Genomic DNA, 22201 nt, shown 5'->3' with positions numbered 1-22201 from the left:
AACACCTTAATAGAACTGTCTGCTTGTGTTTGGGGAGCTGGATAGTGACCATTATGTAGATATACAAAGGATTTCCAGAAAGTAAAGTTACAACACATAAGTTAAAAATTGAAAAATGAATATATTTATATGAAATTTACAAGATAAGTGTCTAAACATGTCATTTTTTCTCTACATAATCGCCATTGAGGTCAAAACATTTTTAAAGCCTAGAGAGTAGTTTTTGTATACCCTCGTATACCTTCTGCTCCACCTCCCGAAGTCAATTTTTGACAGCATCCTGGACCTCCTCGTCATTTGAAAATCGTTGTCCACCCAAAAACCCCTTCAATTTATTGAAAATATGATAATTCAATGGTGCCAGTTTCGAGGAATAAGGTAGTTGAATCACAATATCCCACCCAAATAAAACAATAGCAGGTCTCAGGTGAGACGGGTGGTTTGAGGTCTAGCATTGTCATGAAGGAGTGACACACCACGAGTCAGCAGTCCTTGATTTATTTTTTCAACTTCTTGAGTGTCTCACAGTATGCAGTTGCATTTATGCATTAAATCTACAGTTTCTTTAGGCATAAAATCGAACAATAATAACGCTTTCCAATCCCTAACCTAACCTACCTGTCTTCCACACCTTCTTCGTCGTGAGTATCAGTACGGCCTTCTTTAAATAATCTAACCCACTTGGTAACATGCTGACGTCTCATCACCTCCGATCCATTGGTTTCTACAAGCTGGCGATGTATACTGGCAGCGGATTCGTTATGCAAAGTAAGGGACTTAATAACAGAGTGTTTATCTCACACCTACTGTAGGCGGAGTGACTGGAGGACGAACTGTTTGACGCGTTTGGCGCTGTTAGCTGTGACGACATTTCATAACGGACTGAGGAGTTTGATAATTTGTATTGATTATTAGAAAATAATCTACATGATAATGATGACAACCCTGAAAAATAAAATTCCCTTATTCCATATAGCCCTTGTAACCTTACTTTCTGGACGTCCCTCGTATAAACATAATTTTTGAAACTTATAATTATGTACACGCGTATAAGTATAAGTATATAGTATATACTATATTTATCTGTAACCTACTCATAAATTAAGTAGTGTCCACTTATTTTACTGCACCGAGAAAGTTTTAAACTCGTTAAATTGTATAGTTACTGCGTAAGTATGAATTTTAAAGTTACAAGTTATAGTACAAGTACACATCAACTGGTTTTTGAAGAATAAAATCATAATGTGTGTGCTACCTACATAACTATATTACTATTGGTTCTGATGTCGATCTAAAGTATATCTGTTATTTTTTCTTGCATCTTTCCATTGTTGTTAATTTTTTACCACCAGTTTAATGTATCCTTGAATGTTATACATTTAAATGAAAAGTATTTTATTCGTGCTCCGAAGATTGTATTGATTAATAGTATCGTAATCCTTAACGATTAAATGCGCGTGCACAAAATATATTTATATATATATATATATAATCGTTTATTTTAAATAAGAAAATCTATGTTTTATGGAAATATCACGGATTTCTGGGCGTGTTATGATTGATATTTAATTATATAATCCTTATTGTATTTATTTACGGAATATACGGTAACTGGTAAACGTTAACAATACATATCCGTTGTCGTCAAGGATATATTATAATATAGTTAGTATATACGCATGCACGCGCTGCAGTTTCTATTGTGCATTGATCCGTCCAGAAATCCGAATTTTCAGCAGCTGCATCTTTGGGATTATTGAGTTTATGTTTTATAAATTATTATATATATATAATACAAAATTATCGTTTTGAACGCGATCATATTTTTTCTTTTATTATACTTTCTCTTCGTTTTTCGACCAATGATCCTCATAAATTATCGTTTGTACGCTTGTAGTCGATACCTAGAGCCATGTCTGAAATATTATATGTGTTATAATTCATATAAATTTTAATATTATATATTTATTATTATATGGCATGTCATTTATTTTATTATAGTGCTTATATTGGCGTGTGTGTACTTAATCGTACACGGATATTGCACAACAATTATTATTGTTTGACACATATAAAATTAGTTTATAATATATACTGCTCGCGTCGTCGTTATAATATAATGCTGTCTCCGGACAATGTATACTTGCCACTTGGTAATAGGATCTTGATTAAATACTGATATCGCGTCGTAGACTTGACGCTGCAATCGATTAACCAAATAGTTTTGACGCATTGCATTTTTGTGTTTACTTTAAGTCTAAATGAAAAATGGGGTCGTCACTGTGGTATAATATGGGTATTACAGTTATATTCTGTTTAGCATCACCATGCGTATACATATATATATATATATATATATATACAGCAACAGCGGTCGTCGTCCCCGAGATTGGATAATACATATAGTATTACCCTCTTGCAGTCGAGTAATAACTAATAATATTGTCGTCGATACTCGTTTCCCCCCCTTTTTATTTTTAAAACGACAAAAAGATCCCTTGAAACACATGGTGGTGTGCCGTTCTATAAAGATCTATCCATCATTCTAAAAATACGGTATGTTATAGTCCTGTATACCCAGCCTCCGCATGCCATTTGTTTACATTATAATATTGAACTAGACGGATAACAAGAGCGTCGTATCTTGTGTTTATTATTTTTTATGTTTTATAAAAGCGTCTTGACATACTAGACGTGCGTCAATATCTCATCATGTATTATATGTCCATTATATCATCGTAATCGTAATTTCCTTGACTTGTAGCATCCTTATAGATACGTGATAACCGAACTAATGCAGAGCGACTTGCACAAAATTATAGTGTCGCCACAGCAGCTGTCGCCAGACCATATAAAAGTTTTCCTCTATCAGATCCTCAGGGGTCTCAAGTATCTGCATTCGGCACGAATATTGCACAGAGACATCAAACCAGGAAATCTACTTGTCAACAGTAATTGTATTCTAAAGGTGCGTATACCATAGTATAATACTTACAAGTATTTTACTGAAAATTATTTATGTTAATCATAATATTATTTTGATACGTGATATTATAAAGGCATGCTCTTTCACATTTAGAGCGCGTATTTTGGCCTAAATTTAATTATTATTATTATACTTTACATTCCTATATCCATAGTAAGTTTATTAATTTCACGCCTGAGTTCTACCGCTGCATGCATCACGCGATTCGATGGTGTTTCTATATTTTTCTGTCGTAACTTAATTAAAAAATATAATACATTCCTATTAAAATACTGTATACAATAATAATAAAAATAATACTTTTTTTTTTCAATGGTTCAAAAATGTATTTTTATTAAAATTTCTTAATTTGCTATAAAAAATGTGAATAATTGTTCACATTTACAAGCATAAATTTTTATCACACTGCAATATATAATAATATAATACTGTAACTACGTTACATAGTTTTAGATTCCTCTTTCTGTTTCGTGTTGGTCGATTCAATTTTCTTTTCCTGTTTTCGAAACTAAACCCTGGCCGCGAACGTGCGTGTATTGTTTCCAGAGCACTATTATAATCGAGAATATTTTAAAAGCATTTCTATGTACTAGCGATCATAATAGAAATCAAAAATAGTTAACTACACTATACTAGTATATGTAATATAATTATGATATTGTAAAATTTGATACCACCGAGAGCACCCCGCTGTATTTTTATTAAATTCATGATAGAACACATACTTTTCAAATCCTTTGTTTGTTTAACTACTATTTTGTAGATGATTTTTTTTCGTTTGTGTTAAAAATGTAAAATGCCTGATTGGTTTAAAGGCTGTTACATTTGTTATTTGTGTATATATATATAATTACATCATACAATACTTTATATAATGGTTTTCACATTTCACGTTTTTGTAGATTTGTGATTTTGGTTTGGCCAGAGTAGAAGAACCAGATGAGACCAAACACATGACTCAAGAAGTGGTGACACAATATTATAGGGCGCCGGAAATACTGATGGGAGCCAAACACTACACATCAGCCATAGACGTGTGGAGCGTCGGTTGTATATTTGCCGAACTCGTTACCAGGCGGATACTGTTTCAAGGCCAAGACACGGTTCAACAAGTAAGTCACCCAAATACCCCTAGTTAAGTGCACCTGGGTGTAGGAAATATAATCACCATTTTGGTGTCATAATACCTATTATATTATAGTAAATAATAGTAAATTTCATGCGCATACTCGATGATACGTGTATGACAATACTAATAATATCAAATGCATGCATACTTGAACTTATTTATATGGTTGCCATTTTCACAGTTGGAATTGATAACGGACTTGCTCGGAACGCCGACTATGGAAGACATGGCCCACGCGTGTCCGGCCGCCCGTTCCCACATGCTCATACGACGTATGAAGAAACCGTCCATGTCTCTGTTGTACTCTTTGTCTACGTTGATGACGCATGAGGCAGTTCACCTGATTTCCCAGATGCTAGTTTTCAACCCGGTAAGTGTTAACGTACAGTCTGGAATAAGCCATTGTAATAGCCTCCTTAGGTATAGCTTGGAATACCACGTGTCGCTATGTATTTTTGTTCTCTTTATTAACGTCCTGTTTTGTGTTTACTGACATTCAGGACAAAAGGATGTCCGTTATGGACGCGCTGGTCCATCCTTACATAGACGAGGGCCGTCTCAGGTATCATAGCTGCATGTGCAAATGCTGTTTTACGGTACCGTTGACTGGTCTCCGGCATTTCTGTATGGATTACGAACCGGTGGCGCCGCAAACGTTCGACGATAAATGGGAGAAGAAAATGTCGAATGTACAACAAGTCAAAGGTACACGACGTGTATACGCACTAGGGTGTCGTTGCATAATAAATTGTAGTTTTATGCATAGTGCTGTATAATATATATTTTTGTTTTACTAAATCTTTATGATTTACAGAGGAACTTCACAAGTTTATCGGCGACCAGTTGAGCAGTCACCGAGTGCCTTTGTGCATAAATCCCCAGTCGGCGGCATTTAAAAGTTTCTCAAGGTAAGGCTATGAGAAACGTCCAACTCTTCCGAATCACCAAATAAAACTACACCTCGATTAACCGGTACCTATATATATATATATATATAGTATACATATTGCATATATACATACATTTTAATAATATCTCGGCATAGCACGTATACGATTAACTATTATCTTTCAAATATACATTTATGTATTAATGCATTGGTATGTTGCCATTTCGGCATAATATGTATCCAGACGTACATAATTTTATTTCTACTTTTATTTAATAATTTTGACAAAGTTTTTACTTTTTAATCGGTTCGTGAATGTGCACAAACGTGACTTAACGGTTTTGGTTTTAAAATAATATTGTTAAGTATAGGTCCTATTTTATGGGTATATGTGAGAAATATTTCGTTGATTTAGTTTACGGTTAGGTACTTCATAATGTTTTACTGTTGCACAGTATTAGTAACTTCGGCATAAAAATTTATAATTGCTTAAAAAAAATTGTTATTTTTAAATATGACGAACATCGCAATGTACTCGTACATTATTTTCAAAGTATCCCAATGTGTTTTGTTAGAGTTGGATTAAACCAAAAATAATTTAACAAATCTTAGGTTTTTAATGTTTTTATACATCAAATAAATATTGTTAAGACTAAAGAACGATTTTATTACTTTTAAAATGTTGATAACATTTTTATATAATAAAACAATAAATACTGGAATATTTTAAGTGGGTACTTTTAAATTAGAAAAAAAATTGTTTTTATTAATTTAATTAGGATTCAAATCGTACATGTTTTCAAAGAATCGACCTAAATAATATTTTCTACGATTTATTTTATTATTATCCTTTAAATATTTAAATAAAACGTCTATATTCACTGCTTAAAAATAAATAATTTACATAGAAAATCCGTATAAAAACTAGGTATGCAATTCTCTAACGTATATATTTATAATATATATTATAAATAGTGATGACTGATGAGAAATGCTGTTTGTTTTTGACTTTATGCTACACTACTAGTTTTTGACTTACGAAAAATTTGGCGTATGTAATTTAAACTCTAATATTGAAATTGAATACTTAACACTGTCATTTGTCAACAATATTCATGTAATTATAATTATAACATGCATTTTTGCTATTTTCTAACGCATACATCTATAGTAGTAAAAAATATTTCTATATATTTTTCGGTGATAAATATTATTATATAAATGTGTGTGTGTGTGTGTGTGTGTGTATTTAATATATTGTGCATGTATTTTGTGATGACAGCTGCACTTCAATATTGTGTTGTTAGACCAAATATGTCCTCGTTTAGTGCGGTATATCGATTTGTTTCATTTATTGTCCCCGCCCTCGGTTTTTTTTTTTTAAATGATAACGTTTATTTCCCCCATTACACTATTTGTACGGTTTCCGGGCGATAACGCCAGTTAGAGCATGGACGTCTTTTAATAGATAATAATAATATATTATGTTGTGTAATGATATTGTGGTCTACACTGTACAGTAAAAATATAACATAACTTGGAGAGTTTTCCCACAAAGGCAAGTCATTTTCAGTTTCAATGGAGCTCGTTTTATGTACAAAAAATATGCCCTTCAATCATATTTATTTTATTTATGATAATTTTTATTATTACTGTCTAATGGCGTGATATTAATTAACATACTGCAATAAAAATGTTTTAATAATTGATTTTTCTCGTGTTTCAGTGATGTTTGATCGGAGCAGACTGCCTTATTTCCCTATATTTATATGTATCTACATTGTATATATATATATATTAACGTGATAACCGGATCTCAAATTGCGCCCCCCGAGACCGAGACTGAATGAATATAACACAATGAAATTGAGACAAGAAGATTAAACAAAAAAAAATATGTACATAGTCCTGAATTTTTTTCTTTTTTTGTATGTGTGAGCAAAATGCTTGATTTTTACTTATTTAGACGATTGAATGAAGCTCAGTACCCAACTTTCTTTTTTAGTACGTTTATTTTCTTATAATTATTATAATTTTAAATTTTTTTTTTACCAACGATGAAACTGAATCATTACACCACTAACCACTTATTAATGATATCAAGCTCTGATTTTCGATGTTTACTAATATTATATAAACGTACCTTTTTATAAATGTGAAAAAAAAATTATACTCTTTTTTAAAGATAACTCATCCGGTAATGATATTAACAGCATATACATAGACGTTAAACGCCATCAGTTTTGAGACGTAACATCACTTTAAACGGTTGTTAAACGTAATGTATCGAAAATACGTGTATTTTTATTTTTTAATTATATATATGTAATAGTAACGCAGTAAAAGACGAATACGACAACGCGCGCGTCTGCGCAGAAAATACTTTTGTAAATAACGTGTCCAAGTGTTTTTTTTTTCGTAATGTAAATAATTATTTGTACAATTTAAATGTGTATTATAATAATATGTGATTCGCACTTAATTGTCATGTACTTTTTCGCGAACCCGAAAAACTACCATGCTGTATAGTAATAATAGTAATGTCACTATTTTTATTTTATTTTTTCTCCATTCATTTCTGTATTGTTCAATCGACGTATATATTATTTTGTATCCAAAATACGCGTAAATAACACATACTGCATACATTCGGAGTGTTAGTTTTTAAGTAACCATCTGTACGGGTCGGACTGTAATATTATAATATATAATAATATATACCTATATATTTATATTATTTCACAGATTTTTGAAACATGATATTTGTAATAGCTGTGTGAATTATTATTTTGATTTTTTTTTTTTTATGTTAACATAAATAGAGCGGGTGATTTATTAAATTTAAATAATACATTTCTGTTTTTGTTTCTTCCCGTGCTGCATTGCCAATGATATTATTTTACATGATGTATTCATGCAAACTTGTTTGCAAAAACTATAATATCATCATAGTATACCTAATATAAAATATTATTATGTACCGTAAAAACTGCGACTATATTATTAGGTAAAACGACACAATGAATTACTAATTAAATAAAAAATTTAGTTTTTAGCCAACGATTTCCTTAATACTATACCTAGTGGAATTTTGGTGCTAACCAATATTTTCTGTTCGTGTGTTCATTGTGTTATTATACACTTTTTCAACGATCAAGCTTCTCTTTAGTGGCTGTTTTACACGTGGAATTTTGGGTTAGGTTAGGTATAGCTCGTAGAAAATGATTCCGCGCCCCTATTGAAGGGAAAACACCTTTCCCCATCCTGGGTTACCCGACGGTTTTCTTTTCCAGACACTTTGCAAACCAGAGAAAATCGTTCGGCATTCGGTCTTCGGCCTGATATGACGAAACGCGGTACTGCCTCTGCAGGCGAATATTTTATCGTTTGGTTCTATATATATATTAATATTTGTATATTAATGTGATTTTAAATATTCTTAACACATGAGTGGGGGAGTTATAAATTCAATATTATATATGCCTGCAGATTTTTTTTTTAACTTGAGAGATTCGAGGTAATGTATATAGGTACCCTATAATTAGTATATTATATGCATTCTATTCATGTCTCTCAAAATACAATTTATACAATATATGTTATTTAAGTAGGTACTATAATCGAGTTTCTTTAGTTCTATAATTTTGTGTATTTACTTTATTAATTTTCACATGGAAAATGGAAGGCAAGCCTCCGACTTCTATGTGCTCAGTATTAAAACGGAATAAAGATCGTTTCACCGTATCTCGGGTGAAACATAATTAGTTCAGCGAGAGGACACAACGATTCTGAGCATCCCTCCGTGTCACTCTGGTTCCGCCATGACGGGATGTTGCACGGGGGAACTACTTTTGGCGTGTTCTTTCGCTGAACAGAACAGATGAGTATCTCATTTCTTATAGTCGAAATCTCTTTTTTTAAACTCTGTTCTTAAACCTTTTGGCTTTTGTCACAATAACAACTTATCATACCTACCTATTGTTGTAGGATAGTTATGGCCCAATTTCTCTAACCGCACACTTCCATTAGTTCACTTAATTCTCAGTCTGTACATTTCCAGCTCGGTGGAGAGAAAACGACAAAACGAAGGACAGATTTGACTTTCTCAAAACGCTTTTTACTGCAGCAGACAACCCGTTGAAAATTCGAAACGAAATGCTTCAGCAATGCGACGACCGTGCTCGATAAGGCATAAATCGTATGCGTTGTACAGCTGAGGCGATTTTTACAGACTACGCACAGACTAATTATTTTAATAATGAACATCCACCAACTTGAAAATATCACGTTTACTTATGAAGTATATTTGTAACTGTCTAGTCACATAACGTAACGAATTCTTTTTTTTTTAATAAGATCAAAAACTTACAGGCATACAATTTGAGTGATTCGGATTTTTACCGGTGGAGGATGAGGGGTTAAATTTTTTTCTCGAAAAGTCATTTCAGTCAGTGAATCATGTATTAACAAAAAATGTATTATATCTAATTACCAAGTGAGCTTAAAGTTTAGATCCTATTCGTCATATTCGTTTAGTATAAAGTTCAGTAAAGCATGACCAAAAAATCACACAGTTTTAAGGAGAAATTAACTTATTAGAAATGGTGTATATTTTAGAATGGTATAATGTATTATAATATTTGTGTATCCAATACCATGTAAAAGCTCGCAATAGTTATTTTTCCGATCTGTAGATGGATTCGTTAATGAAATGTTTTCTCCCTCTCTTCCCTACCCATAGTAACTTTTTTCAATCCTCCGTAAGATCCTTCATCTAAATCCAACACGATTTTCTTCATATAAGTCTGTATTGGATTTCTTCTTCTTGGGTTTCTCTCAACTTTTCTTTCAATTAGATATGTTAAACATGCATTATATCTTTGGAGGTGTCCCCTATATTATCCTCTCTGTTATTGATTTCCATATCGATTTCCTTCTCGTATTTTCCGATTAACGTCTTAATTATTTGACAACCAATCGGTCCAATAGATTTTTAACATTCTTTAGGTTCTTCTCCAACTCTAAGTTTCAAAAACTTCTATTTTCTTCATAGTTGCTTTTAGGATTTTTCATGACTGCTCTTTACAGAAAACACTTTATACCATTGTTTTGATAAGTGTTTTTATAACATGACTAACGGTTTTGTGGTGAATAGTTTTTCTTTTCTCTATGCATTATATTATTATGAATACCTACCTTTTATTGAAAATGTTCGAAAATTAAATCAAAATCATATTTTTTAGGCAGGTACATAATTTATATTTTATTTAATATTTACTTATGATATCAAACGGCGTCAGAGATAGGCTACCTGAGGTACACCACAGTCGTGCGTAGACCGTTTGGACGATTCGACATAAAATGTGATCCGTTTGGGTGAATAATTATGTACCGATTGAGCAAGTGTTTATTTGACAAGAAATACGTTTGGGTGGATAAGTATGAATAAGTTTATGAGTAAATTAATTTTTATATTGTTTATCAACGTACATTGTCGATTGAAAAATAAAGTCACATAAAAATACATAATAGGTAATTAATAATGAAATTCTTAAAACGAAATCATAACAGAAATACATTTTTTAAAACGTGCGCAACAAAATCACAGGGTTTTTATCTTATGCAGCAAAAAATAATTTCACTTGTTCAAATGGACTATTAATTTTTTGGACAAAATCATTACCATTACAAACAATCACCGGTCTTTTTTTCCAATACCTAATTATTTTAATATTTGTTTGATACATTTCCATCTTAAAATCTAAAACCAAGTTCTGTATGCTATTTGTTTAAAATTAATAAAAAACTGTATGAAACAATACATATAAAAATGTGTGTTAGCAGGAAGTCAATTGCGGTTCCTTTCGTATCCTTTACACTCTACAGGTATATTATAAATAATATATACATTTATAAACAGATAAACCTCTCTTAACGGACACCTTCCAACAATGGACTTTTTGAGGAACTGGGAGATTTTCATTACTACTTTGTATGGGAAAACCGCCAGATAGCGAACAACCAATTTAACTTTAATTTAAAAATAATGATGAAACGCGCTTACACTAAGTAATATGCCTTCGTAAAATAACTACACAGATGTGTTTATAGGAATTATATTTAGGATCTACATCATAGTGTACACTATACTCATCACAATTTGTTTTTAAACCATTAAACGAGTCTTGAGACTTGTGTAAAAACAAATAATCAGGTATTAATAGAATGCAAATATATTTTTAAACTCTTAGGGTTGGTAGAGCTCAGGGTTTTGATTTTGATTAGTAAACATAATTTGCGATCTCCGACAATTTATTACTCAGTTACTCCACCGTACATGCCGTATACTGCAGACTGTGTACACCGTATATCGTACACCAGCCCGCACTGTATATACACCGGCTCGAAGGTGCGCATGGTGCCTCTCGCATTGAAGTCCCCCGTGACCTGTTTTAACGACGCATTTTCAAGTCCCTATACAGTGTCGATGTATTCATCTAAAATGATCCAGATTCTTTGATAGGATCAAAATAGGACTGTATCCGAGCCTCCAATGTGACACCTAACACACATCGAATATACACCGAGCCGGACCCGAGAGACTGCGGACTGCGTGTAGCATATAATATTATTTTATGATGGACGGGCGGACAGACGTGAACGACAGACTATAACGTCGCCGCGGACGTCCTCTATATATATATTATTATGTAATGATATGTGATACGTGCGCGCTAAGAAAAAAATGCTATTTTATTTATATACCTATACGTACAACAGGTGGACCATCTGTATGTGTGCCAGCCAACAATAATGTTGCGATCGAAAACGTCCACACAACTATGCACGATATACTACACCAGTGCTGGCCAACTTTGATAGACTGCGATCTAGGATGCGAGACTAGGATATACAAAGATACACAAATTTACAAAAAAAAATAAATATTTTATTTGTTTTCTGAAAAAGGTTCAAAAATTTAAGAAAATGCGAAAGGGTGTCGCGATCGACCGGTTGGCCACCCCTGTACTACACCATCAGTCGCCGTACCTATACTATATCATAAAACGCTTGTGTGCAGTGCACCGGGATCATATCATTATAATGTTGGCAATGTTGCAGTGTACTTAAAATTGAATAATGTACATTAGGTATACCTGTCTTCCCACCGGTAGTTTTTTTATTTTTTTTAATTTGCTTAAAAACCGTAATCGCTCAAATTCACATTTCCACTCGATGATGAAAAAAATTATTAAGTTTTCCGACTCGTGGCACCGGCCCCTGCTGAAAATTTGAAATTTACGTATAGTTATAATAATTATCTATGGAACACAATACCGCCATGTGTAAATACTTATGTCTTATATACCTACAGCTTATTATTGCTTATACCTACTGAACGGTATCGGTGACTGAGACTACAACAGCAGTGTGCTGTTACATATATACGCAGTGTGTTAATGAATCGGAAAGCCTATGGTTTACGATATTGTATGAATATTGAAATGCGATATAAGCACAAAACACGACCTCCTTTATTTTGCCGCCATTAACAACAACAACGATTAAAAATAAATTATTGAAATAGGGTTAATGAGTTAACAATTAATCAACACAGTGTCATGAATACGGGTGGGATTCGATCTAAACTCTGAAGTAAAGTATAAAAATGGTTATTACCAAATGGCAAATGTTAATCAAAAATGATTTTTGAATAATATTTTATCGTAATGATATCACGTTATCAATCGTCATCATAATAGCAAATTATAATATAATATTAACTAGCACGCTGCAGATGATGACCTGATTATGTGTCGCTCACGATCTTTTGACTATTCCAACTGTCAGCTATTTTAAAAGTGAATTGGTCGATAAAAAACAAAAAAAAAACTCAAGCAACGTCCTAGCAGGACCTGCGACACGGTGGCGGCAACAGGTGGTGCGGTACCATAGACATTTAATTAATATATTTATATGTTTATGTGCGGTACGCGTGGCGGGTTCATATCAAACGAGAGTGCTATATCGTTTTGTCTTTCGCATGTCATACCTATATACCACAGATTATATAAAAATTAATTAATTTAATAAATAATAAAAATAAAAATAAAATTATAAAAAAATAATAATTAAACGGTTCCCAACCTTTTTAGCAAACGGTGCCCTATTGTTTTTACAAATTTTGTTAGGTGCCCTTCTGTGAATATCACAAGAAACGTGATGAAAACAAACACTAGTTTTCATTCATAACTGATTTAAATCATTTTATTGAACATATTATTAATAAATTATAATTTTATTGTTGAGATTAAAAAAAAAATTCTGTTGTAATAGTGAAAAACTAATAATTAATGAGATATTTGAGACTGCTTATTTTTGGAAAGTTTGGCAATGTTTTTATCTATTATTGAATCACGGGCGGCCCAAGGTATTTTGACGCCCCGGGCAATTTTTTGAAAGGCGCCATTAATCAAATGCTCCATAATACATTTAATACCTTTTTATACTTACCTACATATTTTGTTTAAAATTCTTATATTTATGAATAGGTAAAGGAAGGCAAAACTTATTTGGATACAATTTATAGACGTATATAATGATAAAAACTGGAAAGTGGAGTAAAATCTAAAAAAAAAAATATATATAACAGAATATTTCGTCATAGATAACTTAGTCATTTAGCTATATTATTGTCAATTTGAATAAATATTACGCTAAAATTTATAAAATATTCGTATATTAAAAGCGCCCCTAAAAAAGTAGCGCCTCCGGCAACCGGCCGGTTCGCCCGTATCTTGGGCAGGCACAGTATTGAATTATTCGACACATATTATTAGAAACACTATATTTAATATTGAATATACAGATAGCATTCTAAGTAATTTTGTACGTAAAATAATTTTTTGTTTTTTCAACTACAATAAATTTTTAATATATAATTTAATAATTATTTTCACCCTCAGATGAGCCGTGGTGCCCCTTAAATGAGCTCGCGGTGCCCTAAGAGGGTTGGGAACCGTTGAATAATATTATATAATCTGTGCCTATACACGATGCGCGTATATGTAACGCACAATATAATGTTATCAATTACCTATACGAATACAATACCGTTGTTAATTTGCAGTTATCGTATTCGACTGCGGTCGTATAATATACTCTACACACTCGGTAGATAGCCAACAAGACGCGCGTACTTGACGCTGAGAAATATATTGTATCGCGTTTCGTTGTTTAAAAAAAAAAAAAAAAAAAACATTTAACAAAATAACAACTATAATCGTATATGGGGACAATGGAGACGGGAATAATGGTATATACCGCAGATACCGCAGTGCTCGCATCGTTTTTACTGTAATGGTACCTGCACATGCAGCGTTGAGCGGTGATATAATAACAATCACAATAATTATTTTATTTTACAAACGATGACTGCTGCAGTTGTGTAACAATAATGTATTGAGTCCGACGCATCGACACGCCATACAACAGTATAACATAATGTATAATCTTGCATAGCCCACGAGCGGTATACCACTGCAGGTATATACCTATATACCACCCGTGCAGCTATATACCTATATACGATACATTGGCACCGCGTTGCGTCGTCTTCTATAGCCATAACTGCAATATAACGGTACACAGCATATATAATAATATATATACGTATTACTGCATTTCCTATATATAACGCGTGTGATTCGTTGATTTTACAGTAACATATATATACATCGTGTAGATATGTGTGTAATGTATTACTTCCGAGGCGAACCTAGCTAGCTATATGTATATTATATATATATATATATATATATTGTAATACATATACACACCTATATATAACTACCTACACGATGAGAGTTGAAAGGTTATTGATTGTTCGTGAGCGATATATAATGTAGGCATATATACTCACGGTATTGTATCTCGCCAAGTCTCGACGATATTATAATTATAATATATACCTACAAGCGCGCACGTCATCACAATATATGTACCTACCGACAGCGGTAAATAATATATTATAATATTTATATTATGCGCCTGCCCACAATTTCATACGCCTATTATTATGCACACCGGTCGTATATAACACCATCGTCATAACACATTATTGTAATACTTGTGCGGAAAATCATAAAAATAATTTTTAGGTGCTTTACATCAGTTGCACCGGCCGGCGACCGTTTGTCCGACACTGTAGCCGATGCAGCTCACCGGTGGCTCGGTCAGTGCAATTCGGATAATTATGCGCTGACACGAGTAACGGGTAAAATAACGAATGAGCCGAAACGACGACGGTAAAATTATATAACCTGCAGTAAGTATTAGGTACGCACGGACAAGACCAACAACACAAAACGATGGAAGATTGAAAAAAAATTGATCAGACAGCTCAAAGGTGTTCTGACTGCATATACGCATACGATATTATACGCGTCCAGTTTAACCGTCATTTATTAATATTACTTTATGTGGCCACTGCAGTGGCGTATATAGGGAGCTAGGAGACCCCCTGGACCAGGAATAATGGTTTCAATTACTAATTATAGTTTCAATTAAAACACGCACTTGCCATATTTTGCTTACTCCGCGGCCCGTATACGTATTTTTATGCCGTACCTAAGTTTATGTATTTTTATTATTTTTAAGCTACTATAATACTATACTCAGAACTTAGGATTTTATTACCTTTTAACACTTTTTGACCGATCATAAAAATGTTTGATAATGTTTAAAGAAAAAAAAAACTGAAATTAGTCAATTAGTAATTACCTATATTGTGTAATCACGCTGATATTACCACTATGCAGTTTATTGTATATTTAATCATTTGGACTAATGTTTTCTATGCATTGTGAAATAATTAACGAACATATTTTAATATATTTGTTTATTTATTTTTGTATATATAACATAGTTTATACTTATATTAATATAGTATTTATTGGACTAATTTAAATATAATATGGTTTAGATGCAGTTGTATGTTTCAATAGGTAAATTGATTTACAAATAATATTAATATATATATATATATATATAGTATATCAAATTGACAATAGTATAATACTTTGCACACAATAAATTAAAAACAAATTTTTTAAATTTATTTAAGTTATTATTTTTAACAATTTTAGGAAATTAAAAACGAAAAGCGTACGTTTTTAAAAAAACTTATGAAATGGGCTAGGGATTTAACAGAGTACAAGAAAAAAACTAATTTTAAAAGTTATCATGTGAATATACAAAACAACAAGCAACCTGACGGTAAAGCTTTGTATATATGTTTTACTGCATATTTAATGTACTCCTATAATCACGATGTACTTATGTATAATTATTATATTATATAAATGAAATGCTTCAAGTATTAAAGAACAATTTGAATCCGGTCACGAGTATGAGTATTATTTACCTTTTAACCTTTTAAGTCCTTTGAGGTCGATGGGAAATAACAACTCAAACGCTGTATGGTATCCGCGGTGTCACGTGAGTTTCTCAGATCGTCTAAAACACACAATAAAAAAACGATGATTAATTTACTAATTTCTATTTTATACACAACATCACTGTTCAACATGCCTTTGTGATTTAAATGGAAATCGCCAATGTTTTTCATCGGCTGGAGAGCGTAATAAAGGGGTGGGACCCTGCAAGAGCTTAGGTCATAGTTAGATAGTGTTTTATTTTCGTTTATTTTGGTTTAGTTATTTATTAATTCGTTTATTATTTTTTTCAATAGTGTGTATAACTAAGTAAGATTACCTACTATATTTAATTTAGATTGTATTTAAATTTCCAAAACATACTTTAAATTCATATTATTGTTTTTAGTTATAATATTTATATATGTCAACTTAATAAAATTATACTACCTACCACCAGATGATCTTTACTTTTGTAGATTGGTGAGGCTTCATGCAGCGTCTAGACTCACCCTCTTGTGCTAGCCTAGATGCGGAGTGTGTGTAACTCAGTTATTTCACTGTCTGTGGCATCTAGACGCCAAGGTAGTAACCGTACCAGCACAAAAAAATGCATAAACTTGAATGAATGTTATAGAAAAAGTAGTATATGTATATTATTTATTTGAGCGAGTTTATGTTATAATTATAACAAGGACTTGAACGATATAAAACATGACCAAAACAATACAAATATCAAAAAATAGTTGGTAGAGATTGTAAAATATAACGAAACACAAATTATCCTCTCCCACCAAAATGATGAGGTAAATGAGCTCCTGACGTAACATACACGTAAATGCAGCACTACCTCACATCATGATCGTCAGATTGTGCACCAGCTCATCCTTCCACCCATATACACGAATACGAGAACGCATCCGTCGCGAGAGAACGGTTAAAAACAATATCGGAGATGCAGCAGTCGGAGGAATGACGAAAACAATATTCACCGGAGCGATCGTATCGTGTTTTGTAGTAATATAAACATTCTTTTGATGTCAATAAACCGGCGGAAATCACATGACTTACGGCGGCGGCGAAGGGTTATTCACGCGAATTACATAATCGATAAGACTATGTATATAGTATAGCCTATAGCTAAGTGTCTGTGTGCCAACAAATTAATTTGACTTATTATTATTTATTATTATCATCTTGCACAGTTTAACCGTTATTTATGTCATTATAATAGTGTGCTGGAAAATAATAACCACTATAATTTTATAATGATGAAAACGAGCCAATGTTATGAATTATATGTTGTATACCTATTATTGGAGGTGGGATAATAGTACATCTGATCACCTAGCATGGCCTAGTACTTACCAAATCAATTTTTAGCATATTTGTGAGTCACGACGATGCACGTAGAAAATTTCCCTTGGAAAATACCTTGTTTAATCAATACGAATCATAAGAAAATAAATCACTAAAAAATATTACCTAAGGTTAAATACCTATTCGCTATACCTACATTAAGTTAGGAAGTAATTATTATTGATTCAGTTTAATTTTTAATTTTAGCACAAACATGACATAACTAATGACGAGAAGAAAAGTGTGGTTTTTGAAACGGACGTAAACAATTTTTAATACTCACGGTGGAGAAAACGGTTAGCGAGCGACAGTTTCTCGTCTCCGAGTCTTGCAGTCTTTTGCTGTGCTGCTGGGTCGGATAACGGTCTTTCAGCAGGACTTTTCACGTCTGATGTTGACGTATAAAACGTTCTGAAATTTAGATCTCGTAGCCGCCGTGAAGTTTTGGCTGCTCGAAAATATTTGTCTAGTGTCATTTTACCGCCAACACGATCACTGAATCTCGGTGTCCGGGCGATCGGTACCTCAAAAACTCCTACATCCGGTCTCGTCTGCTGACCACCATGATGGACCGGAACCAATGTGTCTGCTGAGTATTCGTTGCGACGGATCGCAGCTACTTCGGGTAGATTTTCCGCGCCCCGGTCAACTCGGAAATCGAAAGGGGCCTTCAAATTGTTTTCTATTTGGCGAGACAATCGACCCACAACCACGTCGTCCTTCCACACAGGTTCAACATTTAACGTCGAGAAATTTTGATCAAATTCGTTATCCCACTGATTCCTCGTCGTCGTTGGCGTCCTAAAAATAATTTTATTTAATAATAAATATAAAGTTTTCAAACGACGGGAGTCTAAAATTTCTTATTTCGAACAAACATATTATATTTGAGGAAAAAAGTGCAGATCAGAACATAAGAAATAATAATAATAATAAGTATAAGAAAATATATAATAATTCCATTAGCTAGTATATAATAGGTATACCTATTAATTAATTTTTTTTTAATATTTTGACTTTCTAACAAATATTAATGTAATAATATTAGTGCTATAATCATTCCTATATTCACTTTATCTATAAATATATTATTAGGGAGTGCCCTTGGACTATTGAACACTCAAAAAATCAGAATATACTGACTATCGGCCAGTATGCACTGAATTTAAACAACACTGTTTTATTTTTATTTTATATCGACATAATATTACTGTACGAAATATACCTTGAAGAAAACACGGGACGATTTTTATTCACAGTTTTTGAATCCACAAAAAATTTCTGTTTTCCGTCAAATCCAATGGTTGTCGGTATTGACGAGATTTCGTGCTGTTTGCTCTCTACGTGATATTTTTGAAAAACACCGAACGGAAGGCGTTTTTTCACCCTGCAGTGCCGCCATGAAACAATGATATTATTGTAAATAAGAATCAAATTTATTTGTTGTTTTAAAAAGTTTGAGAATAGTAATAATATTTCTTTACCGTATTTCCGATTTATAAGGATTAACGTTTTCTTTGTTTGCTTGCAATTGATCTACTGGAAAATATAAGCCAAAATATAATTTATGATACCTACTTAAAAGTAAATAGTAGCACTAGATATGCGTTAATTGTATTGATATTCATACGAGAATTTGAAAGATGTACGCATATTTCTATTTAAGTCGCATTTTTTAATGTTACATCCAGAAAATAACTTGAAATTAGTAATTACCTTCCCTGTAATGTTGATCTATATTTTCACTGGTGACTTGATTAGATTCTGGGAGACATTCACCTGCCACCACATTAGCATCACCCAATTTTTCTTCTATTATCGATTTATCGTATTCTAATTTCTCATTCGAACAACCGTCTCCTCTGGGGACTTTCGATTGCATGCTGAAAAGTAAATAATTAAAAATACATAATTTCTGACACTACTGTAGCAGATGATAATATGTTTTGTACGAATATTGTGTAATAATAGATAATAGCGTTAAACTTCCATATAGTTATTATGCGACACCGCATCGTAAAATATCAAGTATCATTAATAATGTCTAAAAACGGTAAACTTAAGACTAAATGGTTATTATTTAAAAATTAATTCCGAAACCTACATACATGTACCAGGTAGGTACCTATTATACTTATTATATATTATACTATTGTTCTGCATTGAAATGAATAAACCGTAATGATTTGTTCTACGTTACAGGAGCAGTGTTGGAATCAATTGTAATTATTATCACTAGGTACACTATAATAACAAAATAAGGAGTACATAACAGCATTGCATTTATTATATGCGTATATCGTAATGTTTTAATTATGTACTAGACAGTGCAGAAAAATTTTATGGAATATTCCGTTACAGTAGTAGATATACTAAACCACAGTACAATACTAATATGTTATAATAACCAAAACAATTGTAATATTTAATAATACATACGGTTCGATAATTTCAGTCCCAATTTTATTTTTCAAACAATTTGTTTGATTCGTACCTAAGCCAGAAATATCGCGTGTTAAACTCATATCCATATACATATCACTTACATACACAGATTTCAACGAAAATTTTAAATTTTAAATTTTCAGTAAACAATTAATATTCCTATAACAATAAATTGGATATCAATTTAAAAAACTCACTTTCGCTAAAACAACACTTCTCTATCGCCGAATCAAATGTCTTAGAGATGATATGTTTATTATCTTCGGGTACGAATAAATCACCGAATACGTCGTCATTGATTAACCTTTGATACAAAGATATGCTTTAGGCAACAGTGTTTAATTATATAATAGTAGGTATATTATAACACAATATTTGAAAATGTAAAACTTACTCATCGTAATAGAAATAGTTATTTAAATTATCTTTGTCGAATTTAAAATATTCATTTAACTGTCCTATAGTAATAATAACAGTTTTATTATTGAATTTAAAGATTTAAAATGTTTACTGGTAATAATTTAAATGTTCTACCATTGTTTCGGCAATTAGTTTGTGTTTCGAACATTTCGCCTGCAATTCTATGTGTTGCAACACTACTTTCATTGACACAACGCTTAACATCAGCATCCTCTTCCATGCACGTTATATTCATGACTTTAGGGTCTTGATCTTTCGAAGGAATGTTATGCAAATACTTTTTAATATTTAATTGTATTTTATCTTTATCGCCTTGTTTTGCTACTCTCGAAGTCCGCTTCTTCAAATGTACAACAATAATTCGATAAATTAAAAATATATATATAATACTTAAAATGACCAGTCACATAAAAAAAAAACATTATGAAATTAATAAAATACTTTTTTTTTTGGCGGAGAGAGGAAATTTTTTAACGGTGATTCATCATTACAGTTTTCTTCACTCATTGATTCTTTAACATGTTCTTCATGATTGCTTGGTTTAAACTTAATTTCAATATCGATCCCAACTACGAACCAACAGATATATGAATTTACTCTTGAAAATAATATTATTCAAAAAAAAAAATATGATTTTATATATTAAAATATTATGTTAAAACATACCCCAATAATCACTTATCAAACAAATAATAATTTCGTAGTTGGGTGTATCCAAAAACAATTTATTTTGTAATGATGTAATCATATTTATAACTCCTTTTTGTTTCAAAAATTCTTCATTACTAGAAAAAAAAAATGATTATTTACGATAATAGCGTATAATTATAATAAGAATTATAATAAGAATATAATATAATATATAATATAATTATAATAAGAATACCTATATGGATATATATATATAGATATAAATAATATAATACTACCATATTTGTTGAACTTTTAGAAGACGATTTTCAGAATCCCCCACTAAAATCGATACGGTTTGATATAGCACATTTGCTGAAATATTATCTGTATCAATTAAAAAGATTGTTACGATAATTTGTTCTGAAATTTCGTCAAAAGTTGTTCGCACTTTATATTTTGGAATCTGTCGAATAAAGTCATGTATGTGGTTGCCAAACGGAGGCTGTCGATTAAGGATCTAGGAAAATAATAGTAAAATTTAATCGTTACCTATTATACAAAGTATGTCAAAAAGGTACTCGCATATTGATGTTCGTAATATTTTAATAAAAAGTGTTTAATTAACAGGTTACAGGTTCGGTAGCAAAATGATTAATTTTTATGATTTTGAACATCGACTTACTATAACAAAATAATAAATTTAATTGAGTATAGAAAAATTTAGAAGGAACTATTTTAAAATACAAGTATTTTTTACTCAATTTGAATGGATTTTTTTTTTTTTTTTTTTAGATATTAATAAAGATTTTAACCACACAAGAAGTTTAAACACTCATTATCTTTCTGTCACGTTACACATAGATCGAATCTTTGCTCATAAAAATATTACCTGTAAAAATTATTAA

The 22201-nt window shown here is 31.8% G+C and overlaps 2 protein-coding genes across 3 annotated transcripts in view; one reads left to right on the top strand and one right to left on the bottom strand.

Annotated features, from left to right (window-relative positions):
* nmo (serine/threonine-protein kinase nemo) overlaps nt 1-7857 on the top strand; it is a 29717-nt gene extending 21860 nt beyond the window's left edge. Inside the window, exons 4-9 of one of the 2 annotated variants that reach the window (XM_015517908.2) lie at nt 2776-2968; nt 3889-4098; nt 4297-4485; nt 4616-4820; nt 4930-5023; nt 6731-7857. In XM_015517908.2, the coding sequence (XP_015373394.2) occupies nt 2776-2968; nt 3889-4098; nt 4297-4485; nt 4616-4820; nt 4930-5023; nt 6731-6740 (901 nt within the window). In that variant the 3' untranslated portion in view covers nt 6741-7857. Of the gene's footprint in view, nt 1-2775; nt 2969-3888; nt 4099-4296; nt 4486-4615; nt 4821-4929; nt 5088-6730 lie in introns of both variants that reach the window. The other variant, XM_089228191.1, reaches the window with a different exon arrangement.
* Nucleotides 7858-15947: 8090 nt separating this feature from the next.
* The window catches only part of LOC107168479 (putative ATP-dependent DNA helicase HFM1), a 38499-nt gene continuing 32245 nt past the window's right edge, over nt 15948-22201 (bottom strand). Inside the window, exons 18-29 of the mRNA XM_089229744.1 lie at nt 21593-21813; nt 21330-21448; nt 21105-21232; nt 20778-21003; nt 20638-20701; nt 20441-20547; nt 20238-20292; nt 19515-19681; nt 19283-19337; nt 19024-19185; nt 18082-18599; nt 15948-16521 (exon numbers count right to left, since the gene is read on the bottom strand). Of these exons, the coding sequence (XP_089085870.1) occupies nt 16433-16521; nt 18082-18599; nt 19024-19185; nt 19283-19337; nt 19515-19681; nt 20238-20292; nt 20441-20547; nt 20638-20701; nt 20778-21003; nt 21105-21232; nt 21330-21448; nt 21593-21813 (1911 nt within the window). The 3' untranslated portion in view covers nt 15948-16432. The remainder of the gene's footprint in view (nt 16522-18081; nt 18600-19023; nt 19186-19282; nt 19338-19514; nt 19682-20237; nt 20293-20440; nt 20548-20637; nt 20702-20777; nt 21004-21104; nt 21233-21329; nt 21449-21592; nt 21814-22201) is intronic.

This window comes from Diuraphis noxia, unplaced genomic scaffold (assembly GCF_037042655.1).
Source record: "Diuraphis noxia isolate RWA-SAM2 unplaced genomic scaffold, SU_Dnox_SAM2 contig0005, whole genome shotgun sequence".
NCBI lineage: Eukaryota > Metazoa > Arthropoda > Insecta > Hemiptera > Aphididae > Diuraphis > Diuraphis noxia.
The sequence above is the reverse complement of the archived record's forward strand: the minus strand, read 5'-3'. Positions and strand labels throughout refer to the sequence as shown.